The sequence below is a fragment of the Zootoca vivipara genome, chromosome 2, assembly GCF_965207765.1.
Source record: "Zootoca vivipara chromosome 2, rZooViv2.hap1.1, whole genome shotgun sequence".
NCBI classification, from domain to species: domain Eukaryota; kingdom Metazoa; phylum Chordata; class Lepidosauria; order Squamata; family Lacertidae; genus Zootoca; species Zootoca vivipara.
This window is the reverse complement of record NC_142584.1, coordinates 118,351,139-118,364,070: the sequence shown is the minus strand read 5'-3', so window position 1 is coordinate 118,364,070 and position 12,932 is coordinate 118,351,139. Positions and strand designations below refer to the sequence as shown.

The window sequence follows — 12,932 nt, the reverse complement described above, 5'->3', positions numbered from 1 at the left end:
AACCGGAACGCCAGGCTCTTACCCAACATCACCCTGGGCTACAGCGTCCATGAGAACTTTTTTGATGGAAAGGTGACCTATGATGCTTTGCTAGACCTGCTGTCTACAGGGAAGGCAAATATTCCCAACTACAAATGTGGAAGACGGAATGATTTACTGACGGTTCTGGAAATGGCTGACTCTCAAAACTCCATCTTGCTTTCAGGCACATTGGGCATCTATAAAATTCCACAGGTAGGAAAGGAGAGGGATATATGGCATTTTTTGGCTGAGCCTCATTGCAGAGAACTAAAAGAGGGGGTAAAAGAGATGTGCAAAGTGAGACAGAAGAGGGATTTCTCTCAGTGGACAGACACATATCTTGATTCTCTCGGATGATCATCGCTTCTCAAAGGAGCTTTCCCCAGAATTTGTAGCAGCATCACAATGCTGCCTTTATTAAAAGGAACAAGATGATATCCCATTGATGATAGTTGTTCTGCAGACTCCTTTGGAGACAAACCCCTTCACTGGCTTTGAAGTTCCTGCTACATTCATTTCCTCTCTGCCTATTTATTTCCCCTATGTTTTTAGCTGTTCGTATTTTATCTGGAAACCAACTTGAGTTCTTGTCAGGGGAAAAGATGGAGAATTCAAATAGTAGTAGGAACACAGGGGACACAACAGAGGAGTTCATGTGTGTCAGAGGGTCATTGTGGCTACTCTAGAGTAACTTCGCTTGAGTCCAGTTTGTCTTTAAAGATGTTTATTGTGCTAATTATTTACAGTGTAGAGACAGCTTAAAACATGACCTCTCATCCCAAATCAGAATCAGGCAATGGCGTACGTCTGTTCCTATGCCTGCAAAGTAGTCGGGGCACCCCAAAACGCCCCCCCTTGACCTGCATTGTGGCACTCTCCTTACTTCTTGTGCCACTCCTCCCCCCAAGCTTTCCCATTGTTCCTCACTCTGATTTCTCTCCCCCTCCGAGTCTCTTCCTCCCCGTCTGGCTGCTTCAGAACCACTGGTGCTCTCTGTACTTGACGAGCCTTACAATGTGGAAGAAGAAATTTGGAGTAAGCTCTGCTTCAAGGCATTCTTTGGTTCAAACCAGGAAACTCTCCATGGCTGGTACTTCACACCACAATTAATATCTTTTGCACAAAGGGGTGCATCCCCCCTTATGCTGGAGGGTCTGTCAAAACATTGAAACCTAGTGGCATACGTGGCAGGACTGCTCCAAAGTAAAAGAGTTCTGGACAAAAGGATTTTCTGAGATCTCATTCATAACTTTACAAATGGTGCATATAATGATCTCTGTAGGTGAGCAGTCTGATAAAGCAGAGAAGACTCTCCTGTCAGTTTGTTACAAGTTTATTAAAAACAAAGAAAGAAACACATTCAGAGCATGGCAGACTGCCATGTTCTGATTAGTTGCTCCAGTCTGAGTCATTGTTCCGCTCTCTCCTAACAGGAGGTATGCCAAAACCCCACCTTCCTTCCCCCTCCTTTGTTCTCCAACCTTTTCTAACCAGGTTTTCGGACTCTCAGGTTGAATGCATGTCAGGAGATTCAGTTCCACCTTAAGGCTTAGGCATGTTGCTGCTGATATATGTCACATGTCTAGGCATTTCCATTTGTACTTTTACTGTACTGTTTGAACTGATGGAAGAGAGAGAGCATCGTTTGGCTCTCTCTTCATGCATGTTGTAAATAAACCACTTTAAAATGCCTCTCTGCTGCCTTATCATCTCCGCTGAAACTGCGTGGGCATCTCTGCTGATTGCGTGCTCAGGTCACTGAGACCCTGAGTTGTGTTCCATGGGAATCACCGGGACTGAAGAGAAGAGGGGGCTGCCGGCTGGACCTCCCAATGGTGATATCCCAACAATGCAGCCCCCCTCCGATGATCGAGAAGTCTTATCTGATGATTGCCTGGCAACGTCTTGGCTGGTGCAACTCCTCCTCCTCCTGGGAACTAAATGCTCCTTCCCTGGAAATGAGGAGGGCCCCCAGGCTGCTGTCTCAGAAGTCAGACAGACAGCTTCCTCACTCAGCTTAACTTCCGAGGCTGACTCTCCCGGTGTGCTCGGGGGACCCACGTTCCTGACAGCTCACCAGGTCTGAAGGGGGACTCTGAGGGACCATTTAGGGCCTACAGGGGAGTTGGAAGGGGGACTCTGAGGGCCCATTTAGGGCCTACAGGGGAGTCAGAAGGGGGACTCTGAGGACCCATTTCACAGACTAAACCACAGTGGGGCCTACAGGGGGTCTGAAGGGGGACTCTGAGGACCCATTTAGGGCCTACAGGGGAGTCGGAAGAGGGACTCTGAGGGCCCATTTAGGGCCTACAGGGGGGTCTGAAGGGAAACTCTGAGGGCCCATTTAGGGCCTACAGGGGGGTCTGAAGGGAAACTCCGAGGCCCCATTTCACAGACTAAGCCACAGCAACGTGTGGCAGGGGCAGATAGTCATTAAATAAAAAAATGCAAGATGAAAGTACTATAAAAGCATATAAAAACAGAAATTCAAGAAACCATACAGATAAAAGCAGGCTTCTGTATTCTGGGCCTGGGAAGATTTATCTCTACATTGGAAGTGTTTGTTATCTGGGGTAAGAAATATGTGAGCTTTGAGCCAAAACAAGCCAACCATCTTTCTTTTCTTGCCAGGTCAGCTGTGCTTTTGTCTCTCATGGTGTGAATGATAAGAGGCAGTTTCCTTTTTTCTACCGGATGGTCCCCAACGAAGAAGCCCTGTACCCAGGGATTGTCAAGCTGCTCCGGCACTTCCGATGGACCTTCATCGGTCTCCTTGTGCCAGAAACTGACAATGGAGAGAGTTTCAAGAAGACCTTGATGCCTGTTCTCATTGAGAGGGGGATTTGTGTTGCCATCTTACAAAATATCCCACTGGGGAATAAGAATGATGCAGTGATCAGTTTTCGTTCCTTCTTCAAGTGGAGACAAGTCCATGTATTTGTTTACTATGTGGACACAAATTATATCTTAATTGGAATACAAATGATACAATATGTATTTGGCATGTTAATAAAACCTCTTGCAGGGAAAGTCTTGATCACAACGGCTATGGGGGAACTCACTTTGGATTTAATGCACAGTAGCATAACTTTCCAACATATCCATGGTTTTCTTTCCTTCCCTATTATGGTAAAGGAATGGAGAAACTATGATATTTCCCCTCACCTTTTCCCTGTTATGAAAAAGATTGTGGAGGCAGATTATAATTGTTTCTATTTAAGGCATGCATCGTCAGTGAAAGGCTGGACCAGGTGTAGAGAGAGAAAGAAACTGGAAATGTTGCCACAAGATTTTTTGCGAAGAATCCTCTCTCTAGACAGCGACAAGATTTACAATACTGTCCAAACTGTGGCACGTGCCTTAAATGCTGCGTATTCTCAACAGAGGGTGATGAAGCTGGAAGCTCAAAGGCTACAGCCATGGCAGGTATTCCCTTTTCCAACATGGACACTTGTCACCTTTTTCAAGATGACAATGAGCCATTAGTGACCTCTCTTTTGCTACAGTCAGTCAACCAGCTCCAATCACACCTAACAGTTAGCTCAGCCAGCCCACATTGATGCTGAAGGAAGGAAGACAGTTGTCTCTTGCTGTGTAATAAAATTACATGTTTTCCCTCACTACTTACGTAGGTCTAGCAAAACATGGAATCATAGAGTTGGAAGAGACCACAAGGGCCATCCAGTCCAACCCCCTGTCAAGCAGGAAACACCATCAAAGCATTCCTGACAGATGGCTGTCAAGCCTCCGCTTAAAGACCTCCAAAGAAGGAGACTCCACCACACTCCTTGGCAGCAAATTCCACTGCCGAACAGCTCTTACTGTCAGGAAGTTCTTCCTAATGTTTAGGTGGAATCTTCTTTCTTGTAGCTTGAATCCATTGCTCCATGTCCGCTTCTCTGGAGCAGCAGAAAACAACCTTTCTCCCTCCTCTATATGACATCCTTTTATATGTTTGAACATGGCTATCATATCACCCCTTAACCTTCTCTCCCCCAGGCTAAACATACCCAGCTCCCTTCTGAACCTTCATTTTAGGTTCAGTGAAACATGTTCCCTGACACGCATATACAGGATGGCAGCCTTAGTCTTTCTTACCTGCATGTTACCTTGAATTAATGTAGCCAACTTTTTAAGGACACATAACTATCAGCTGCTGGTCAAAGGAGAACCAAGCAAGAAATGAGCGAAATGGAGTAGCCATGGTGGGTTCCTGTCTTCAAAATGCTGCTGTTCTCTTTGCCATTCTAGCTCCACCCTTTCATGGGAAACTCCCAGTTCTACAATTCTTCCATGGACAGAGTGTACTTGGATGAGAATGGAGAGTTGGCAGCTGACTTGGACATTGTGAACTGGATGAAGTCTATCAATAGGTCCATTTCTAAACTGAAGCTTGGGAGTATCAGCAGACAGGGATCCACAGGTGTACAGTTCACCATCGACCAGAGTGTCATTGCATGGCTCAAATGGAAAAATAAGGTGGGATAAACCATCTCTTTCATTTCACAGTATTTCCTGTCCCTCAAGGTCTAATAAGTGTACCAAGTTTTGTGTGTGTGTGTGTGTGGGGGGGCTTTCTTCAAAGGCATTCCAATGCCAACATTCAACATTCAACATTCAAATGCTGAAGATGATCATCCAAATGTCAAGGACCAAATGGAGCAAGCAGCATGCAGACCTAGTGGTGGGACAAAAATATCCTTAAATAAGAGACATGGGGGAATGATCAACGGTCTTCAATGTCTGTATACTAATGCACAGAGCATGGGAAATAAACAAGATGAACTTGAGCTCTTGGTACAGCAAACTAAATATGACATAATAGGCATCACTGAAACCTGGTGGGATGAGTCTCATGACTGGAATGTAGTAATAGAGGGATACAATCTATTTAAGAGAAATAGACCAAACAGGAAAGGAGGAGGAGTAGCTTTATATGTTAGGGATATGTATACCTGTGAAGAGATCCAGGATTTAAAACTTCAAAGCCAAATTGAGAGTATCTGGGTCAATATTAAGGGAGAGAAAAACAACAGTGATCTCATTGTGGGAGTTTACTATAGATCCCCAAGCCAAACTGAGGACACAGATGATGCCTTCCTGGAACAGATGGCCAAGCATTCCAAAGGAAGTGAGATAGTAGTAATGGGGGATTTCAACTATCCTGATATTTGTTGGATGTCAAACTCAGCCAAGAGCATAAGGTCGAACAGATTCCTCACTGGCCTTGCAGACAACTTCATTGTTCAGAAAGTGGGAGAAGCAACAAGAGGATCAGCCATTTTAGATCTGGTCCTAACCAATAGTGATGACTTGGTTAGTGGGGTAGAAGTGGCAGGATCATTAGGTGGGAGTGACCATGCTCTTCTGGAGTTTATTATCCAGCGGAAAGGAGCAACCAAGCATACTAAGGTCCAAATTCTAGACTTTAAGAAAGCCGACTTCAGAAAACTTAGGGAAACGCTGGGTGAAATCCCATGGACAGTAATACTAAAAGGGAAGGGAGTTCATGATGGTTGGGAGTTTGTTAAAAGGGAGATATTAAAAGCACAACTTCAGGCAATACCAATGAGACGGAAACATGGAAGGTGCCTAAAGAAGCCAGGCTGGCTATCTAAAGAACTTTTGACTGAGTTAAGATTTAAAAGGGATATGTACAAAAAATGGAAAAGGGGGGAAATCTCCAGAGAGGAATTCAAACATATAGCCAGCACGTGTAGAGACAAAGTCAGAAAAGCTAAAGCACAGAATGAACTCAGGCTCGCTAGAGAGGTTAAAAGCAACAAAAAGGGCTTTTATGGGTATGTCCGTAGCAAAAGGAAAAACAAGGAAACAGTGGGGTCACTCAGAGGAGAAGATGGTGAAATGCAAACAGGGGACAGAGAAAGGGCAGAACTCCTCAATGCCTTCTTTGCCTCAGTCTTCTCCAAGAAAGAAAACAACGCCCGACCTGAAGAATATGGAGCAGATGATTCAGCAGGGGAAACACAGCCCAGAATAAGTAAGGAGGTAGTACAAGAATACTTGGCTAGTTTAGATGTATTCAAGTCTCCAGGGCCAGATGAACTACATCCAAGAGTATTAAAAGAACTGGCAGAGGTGATTTCAGAACCACTGGCAATAATCTTTGAAAATTCCTGGAGAACAGGCGAAGTTCCAGCAGACTGGAGGAGGGCAAATGTTGTCCCTATTTCCAAAAAGGGGAAAAGAGAGGACCCAAACAATTACCGCCCAGTCAGCCTGACATCAATACCAGGAAAGATTCTAGAGCAGATCATTAAGCAAACAGTCTGTGAGCACCTAGAAAGAAACTCTGTGATCACTAAAAGTCAGCATGGGTTCCTGAAAAATAAGTCATGTCAGACTAATCTGATCTCATTTTTTGACAGAATTACAAGCCTGGTAGATGAAGGGAACGTTGTGGATGTAGCCTATCTTGATTTCAGCAAGGCCTTTGACAAGGTGCCCCATGATATTCTTGTAAAGAAGCTGGTAAAATGTGGGCTAGACAATGCTACCATTCAGTGGATTTGTAACTGGCTTACTGACCGAACCCAAAGGGTGCTCATCAATGGCTCCTCCTCATCCTGGAGAGTAGTGACTAGTGGGGTGCCACAGGGTTCTGTCTTGGGCCCAGTCCTGTTCAACATCTTTATCAATGACTTGGATGATGGGCTTGAGGGCATCCTGAGCAAGTTTGCAGATGACACCAAATTGGGAGGGGTGGCTAACACCCCAGAGGACAGGATCACACTTCAGAATGACCTTAACAGATTAGACAACTGGGCCAAAGCAAACAAGATGAATTTTAACAAAGAGAAATGTAAAGTACTACACTTGGGCAAAAAAAATGAAAGGCACAAATACAGGATGGGAGACACCTGGCTTGAGAGCAGTACATGTGAAAAGGATCTAGGAGTCTTGGTAGACCACAAACTTGACATGAGTCAGCAGTGTGATGCAGCAGCTAAAAAAGCCAATGCAATTCTGGGCTGCATCAATAGGAGTATAGCATCTAGATCAAGGGAAGTAATAGTACCACTGTATTCTGCTCTGGTCAGACCTCACCTGGAGTACTGTGTCCAGTTCTGGGCACCACAGTTCAAGAAGGATACTGATAAGCTGGAACGTGTCCAGAAGAGGGCAACCAAAATGGTCAAAGGCCTGGAAACGATGCCTTATGAGGAACGGCTTAGGGAGCTGGGTATGTTTAGCCTGGAGAAGAGAAGGTTAAGGGGTGATATGATAACCATGTTCAAATATATAAAAGGATGTCATATAGAGGAGGGAGAAAGGTTGTTTTCTGCTGCTCCAGAGAAGCGGACACGGAGCAACGGATTCAAACTACAAGAAAGAAAATTCCACCTAAACATTAGGAAGAACTTCCTGACAGTAAGAGCTGTTCGGCAGTGGAATTTGCTGCCAAGGAGTGTGGTGGAGTCTCCTTCTTTGGAGGTCTTTAAGCAGAGGCTTGACAGCCATCTGTCAGGAATGCTTTGATGGTGTTTCCTGCTTGGCAGGGGGTTGGACTGGATGGCCCTTGTGGTCTCTTCCAACTCTATGATTCTATGATTCTATGATTCTATGATTCAAGATCTAACAGTGAGGCTTGGGGCAGGGTATCTGGTTTTTTGGGTGTGTGTGTGTGTGTGTGTGTGTGTGTGTGTGTGTGTGTGTGTAAAGTAGGTAATGAAAAATTCTATTGAATCGGAAACTTGAAAATAGTAGTTTCTACTGTGTTCCCCTTGACCACATATATTTTGACATAAGCGGATAGGTGTGCATTATAAAATTGGACCCAGGAGAATCAACAGAAGAAATGATGTGGACACAGGAATGAACAGGGAAGCAATATTATTATTTATTATACTTTTAGCTTGCCCTTCCTTAGAAGTCACACATCCAGGATGCCACAGCAGACAAGGCCTTGCCGTGTGTTAGCATGCAGATTGTTCTGCTAGTCTTTTGGACTATAAGAAGAGTTTGGATTTGATATCCCGCTTTATCACTACCCGAAGGAGTCTCAAAGCGGCTAACAATCTCCTTTCCCCTCCTCCCCCACAACAAACACTCTGTGAGGTGGGTGGGGCTGAGAGACTTCAAAGAAGTGTGACTAGCCCAAGGTCACCCAGCAGCTGCATGTGGAGGAGCGGAGACATGAACCCGGTTCCCCAGATTATGAGTCTACCGCTCTTAACCACTACACTACACTGCAGGAAAATATATCTTTCTTATGGAGTTAGGAGATAGCTTTGTGGCTCAGTATCAAATTGTGCAGGTTCCCCAGATTACGAGTCTACTGCTCTTAACCACTACACCACATAGGCTTCTCCTATACATCTCCTTTAAGTAATTGGGACCTGAACATTTAAGGACTTTTCATACAAGTCCCAACACCATACCAAACAGGCAGCCAATGCATCTCTCGGAGTACTGGGGCCATGTGATCCCATCTGGCTGCCCAGCACTGAACAGACCTGAAGTGGCAATGTAGCTGTTATGGTTTTGCGCACTTACAAGCTTATAGGTAAACCATGGTTGCAGAGGCCCCATTGAATCCCTCCCAAACCTGTGTCTTACCTTATTTCAATAGATAAATTAGCTCTAGCACATTTCCCTTGGCTCTCTGTGTCTTTATTTCTAGCCGCTGCCGCCTTCCAGGTGTGTGGAAAGATGTCACCCTGGGTTCCTCAGGATGGTTCAGGAAGGAAAGCCACTTTGCTGCTATGACTGCATTCCCTGCCCAGAAGGGACCATCTCCACTCAAGAAGGTGGGTGACTTCAGTGGAAAGGTCCACCCTTCAGGAAGAGGGCATAGGTCTGAAGTTACTTACCGTATGTCTATTTCCATGGTCTCTTCTGAGTAGGATTAACACTAGATAACCACAACCTACCTGAAGAGTTTTCTCAATTTCTAAAATGGCCTCATGGGCTTGGGTTGCAGGCCACTTCTATACAGATTAGTATTTTATTTGTTTGCTAATATTGTAGTCTGCTTGAAAAGGCAGGATAGAAACACATAAATCAATAAATGCCTGTCCATCGAGGAGCAGGAATGAATGCATAAATTCACAAAAGCCTATGTTTCTCACTGTAAATCACCTGATGGAGTTACAGTGGTTCCTCGCAAGATGAATTTAATTTGTTCCGTGAGTCAATTCATTTTGTGAAAAATTCGTATTGCGAATCGCGGTTTCCCATAGGAATGCATTGAAATTTCTTTTTTTTGCCCATAGGAACGCATGAATTAATTTTTAATGCATTCCTATGGGAAACTGCGATTTGCAAGACAAATTTTTCGCAAAACGAATTCATCTTGCGAGTCACCATCAGATCGCAAGATGCATTCGTCTTGCGAAAAATTCGTCTTGCAGGGCATTCGTCTTGCGAGGTACCACTGTATTGTGAGGCGTGCAGAAGAACCCTCTCAATTGTGATATCATGTTCCATGCCCCACCCCAAGATTTCCTTCTTTAAAGTAAAAACTGTCCTGTTAGATATAAGGCTGTTATTAGTCTTGTTTTTTTGCAGATGCAGAGCGTTGTGTCAAATGTCCAAATGATCAACATCCAAACAAGGCCCGAGATCAATGTGTCCCCAAGATTATCACCTTCTTGACTTATGAAGAAAACATGGGGATCGTCCTATCTTTCTTTGCCCTCTTCTTATCCTTAACCATAGGCTTTGTGTTAGGGATCTTCATAAAATACCAGGAAACTCCTATAGTGAAAGCTAACAACCGGGACCTCTCCTACATCCTCCTTCTCTCACTCCTGCTTTCATTTTTGTCCTCCTTACTCTTCATTGGCCTGCCAAATAAAGCCACCTGCCTTCTCCAGCAATCTGCCTTCAGCATCATCTTCTCAGTTGCCGTCTCTTCTGTGTTGGCTAAAACCATCACTGTGGTTCTGGCCTTCCTGGCCACAAAGCCAGGGAACAAGGTGAGGAGATGGCTAGGGAAAAGTCTGGCGAACTCCATTGTCATTTCCTGTTCCAGTGTCCAAGTTGTCATCTGCGCTATCTGGTTGGGAACGTCTCCCCCATTCCCAGACTCTGACATGAACTCCCAACCTGGGCAGATCATCCTGCAATGTAATGAAGGGTCTGCTGCCATGTTTTATGGTGCCCTTGGCTATATGGGCTTCCTGTCTGCCCTCTGCTTCATGGTAGCTTTCCTAGCCAGGAAACTGCCTGGGTCCTTCAATGAAGCCAAGCTGATCACCTTCAGCATGCTGGTTTTCTGCAGTGTTTGGGTGTCCTTTGTTCCCACCTACCTGAGCACCAAGGGGAAGTACATGGTGGCTGTGCAGATCTTCTCTATCTTGGCCTCCAGTGCTGGGCTTCTGGGCTGTATCTTCATGCCAAAATGCTATATTATTGTATTGAGGCCTTATCTGAATACAAAAGATTACCTGACAAGAATATTTAAAGATGGCAACTGAGTCTTAAAGTATTCAGTTTTAAGCCTTTATGTTCAGCATAGTAGTAATAAAGCTCATATACTCGTCCAGAGTCAGACAAAAGATAAAATAAATTGGAAATATTCATTTAAATTAAAACACAGAATTAATTAAACTAGAGATGTATGGAAGTGAGAGCTGGACCATGAAGAAGGCTGATTGCCGAAGAATTGACGCTTTTGAATTATGGTGCTGGAGGAGACTCTTGAGAGTCCCATGGACTGCAAGAAGATCAACCCTATCCATTCTTACGGAAATCAGCCCTGAGTGCTCACTGGAAGGACAGATCCTGAAGCTGAGGCTCCAATATTTTGGCCACATCATGAGAAGAGAAGACTCCCTGGAAAAGACCCTGATGTTGGGAAAGATTGAGGGCACAAGGAGAAGGGGACGACAGAGGACGAGATGTTTGGACAGTGTTCTCGAAGCAGTCACGAAATTAAAAGACACCTGCTTCTTGGGAGAAAAGCAATGACAAACCTAGACAGCATCTTAAAAATCAGAGACATCACCTTGCCTACAAAGGTCCATATAGTTAAAGCTATGGTTTTCCCAGTAGTGATGTATGGAAGTGAGAGCTGGACCATAAAGAAGGCTGATCGCCAAAGAATTGACGCTTTTGAATTATGGTGCTGGAGGAGACTCTTGAGAGTCCCATGGACTGCAAGAAGATCAACCCTATCCATTCTTAAGGAAATCAGCCCTGAGTGCTCACTGGAAGGACAGATCCTGAAGCTGAGGCTCCAATATTTTGGCCACATCATGAGAAGAGAAGACTCCCTGGAAAAGACCCTGATGTTGGGAAAGATTGAGGGCACAAGGAGAAGGGGACGACAGAGGACGAGATGTTTGGACAGTGTTCTTGAAGCTACCAACATGAGTTTGACCAAGCTGCAGGAGGCAGTGGAAGACAGGAGTGAATGGCGTGCTCAGATCCATGGGGTCACGAAGAGTCGGACACAACTAAACGACTAAACAACAACATATGAACTTGGAAATAATTGAAATGTAAGAATGTGTTCAACATAGAATCATAGAATTGGAAGGGACCCGAGGGTAATCTAGTCCAACCCCCTGCAATGCATCCATGACCTTCCAACCTTTGCTTGGAAACCTCCATGGACGGAGAGTCTACCACCTCTTGTGGGAATCTGTTCCACTGCTGAACAGCTCTTAATGTGTACTCTTTTTGTGCCTGATAAAAACATTTATCCCAGTGAAGAGACAACCCAGATGGTATCTCTTATTCAATTGCCCATCCAGACATGCAGAATGTTGACATGTTGTTTCTCAGTGTTGTTTTCATCTGGTTTTTAGCTGGTCCTTGATTTAAATAATTTTTGGATGTGTGAAATAGCTGGTTTCAACTGTTTCAACTATTTGATTCGACTATTTTATTCTTTGGAAACCCACTTTGATTTTATTACAACCATGATATATAAATCCCATGAAATAATTAAAATATTAAAACATATTATATCTATAATAAATGTATGTGTCTGTGTGACCTGGAGAGTGGGATATAAGCTCAATTCTTCCACACCACTGTATCACTTTAATATTTTGCGGTTTGTTGTATAATAGAACTGATATCTGTTATGTCCCAATTAAGCAGCATTAAAAGTTTGTCAATGTGAAGAATTTCCTTTTCCTGCAGATGTCATAAAACAACCCAAGAAAAGCCAACTCTACCCAGCAGTACTGCTACCACCTCTATAGTCCTTGAGTCCCGAGAAAGAAGAATTTCAGATATTTTCCTGACATCCTTGCAATTTTCAAAGGTAAAGGTAAAGGGACCCCTGACCATTAGGTCCAGTCACGGATGATTCTGAGGTTGCAGCGTTCCTCTCGCTTTATTGGCTGAGGGAGCCAGCATACACCTTCTGGGTCATGTGGTCAGCATGACTAAGCCACTTCTGGCGAACCAGAGCAGTGCACGGAAATGCCGTTTACCTTCCCGCCGGAGCAGTACCTATTTATCTACCTGCACTTTGATGTGCTTTTGAACTGCTAGGTTGGCAGGAGCTGGGACCGAGCAACGGGAGCTCACCCTGTCGTGGGGATTCGAACCGCCGACCTTCTGATCAGCAAGCCCTAGGCTCTGTGGTTTAATCCACAGCGTCCCATTACGCAATTTGCAAAGACAAGGGCAAAACAGCCCACTCCCTGTTTTTCAAGTCCCCAGTTCATAGATTACTTAGTAGCCTATATCCAAGTATTCAGGAACCAGATTCAAAGCCAATTGTACTTAAAGAAACTGCACAAGGAATACATGCAACACTTTATTAAGGAGATTGTGATGTAGAATAAGAATCTTACACCAATAAAAGACAGTCGAGGAAGGCTAACAGTGTAAAGACATTTGGTTCTTGTGATGCATGACACTTCATTCAAATGGGGGCCATTAGGCCCAGATCAGAGACCAGTATTTATACAAAAAGGCTTGGATAC

At 44.4% G+C, this 12,932-nt stretch overlaps 1 protein-coding gene across 1 annotated transcript; it reads left to right on the top strand.

Moving 5' to 3' along the window:
- Positions 1 to 1,554: 1,554 nt before the first annotated feature.
- On the top strand, positions 1,555 to 11,116 carry LOC118080182 (vomeronasal type-2 receptor 26-like). Its single transcript, XM_088663781.1, has 5 exons — positions 1,555 to 2,101; positions 2,653 to 3,447; positions 4,273 to 4,500; positions 8,666 to 8,792; positions 9,553 to 11,116. Exons 1-5 carry the CDS (start codon positions 1,802 to 1,804, stop codon positions 10,461 to 10,463), a joined length of 2,361 nt encoding a protein of 786 aa, XP_088519907.1. The 5' UTR covers positions 1,555 to 1,801; the 3' UTR covers positions 10,464 to 11,116.
- The last annotated feature ends 1,816 nt before the right edge of the window (positions 11,117 to 12,932 follow it).

Bases quoted from the DNA above. Each gene is read 5' to 3' on its own strand.
- LOC118080182 (XM_088663781.1), top strand. From the start codon at position 1,802: ATGGGAATCACCGGGACTGAAGAGAAGAGGGGGCTGCCGGCTGGACCT. The intron at 3,448-4,272 runs GTATTCCCTTTT...TTGCCATTCTAG, and splicing joins AAAGGCTACAGCCATGGCAG to CTCCACCCTTTCATGGGAAA. The intron at 4,501-8,665 runs GTGGGATAAACC...CTTTATTTCTAG, and splicing joins GGCTCAAATGGAAAAATAAG to CCGCTGCCGCCTTCCAGGTG.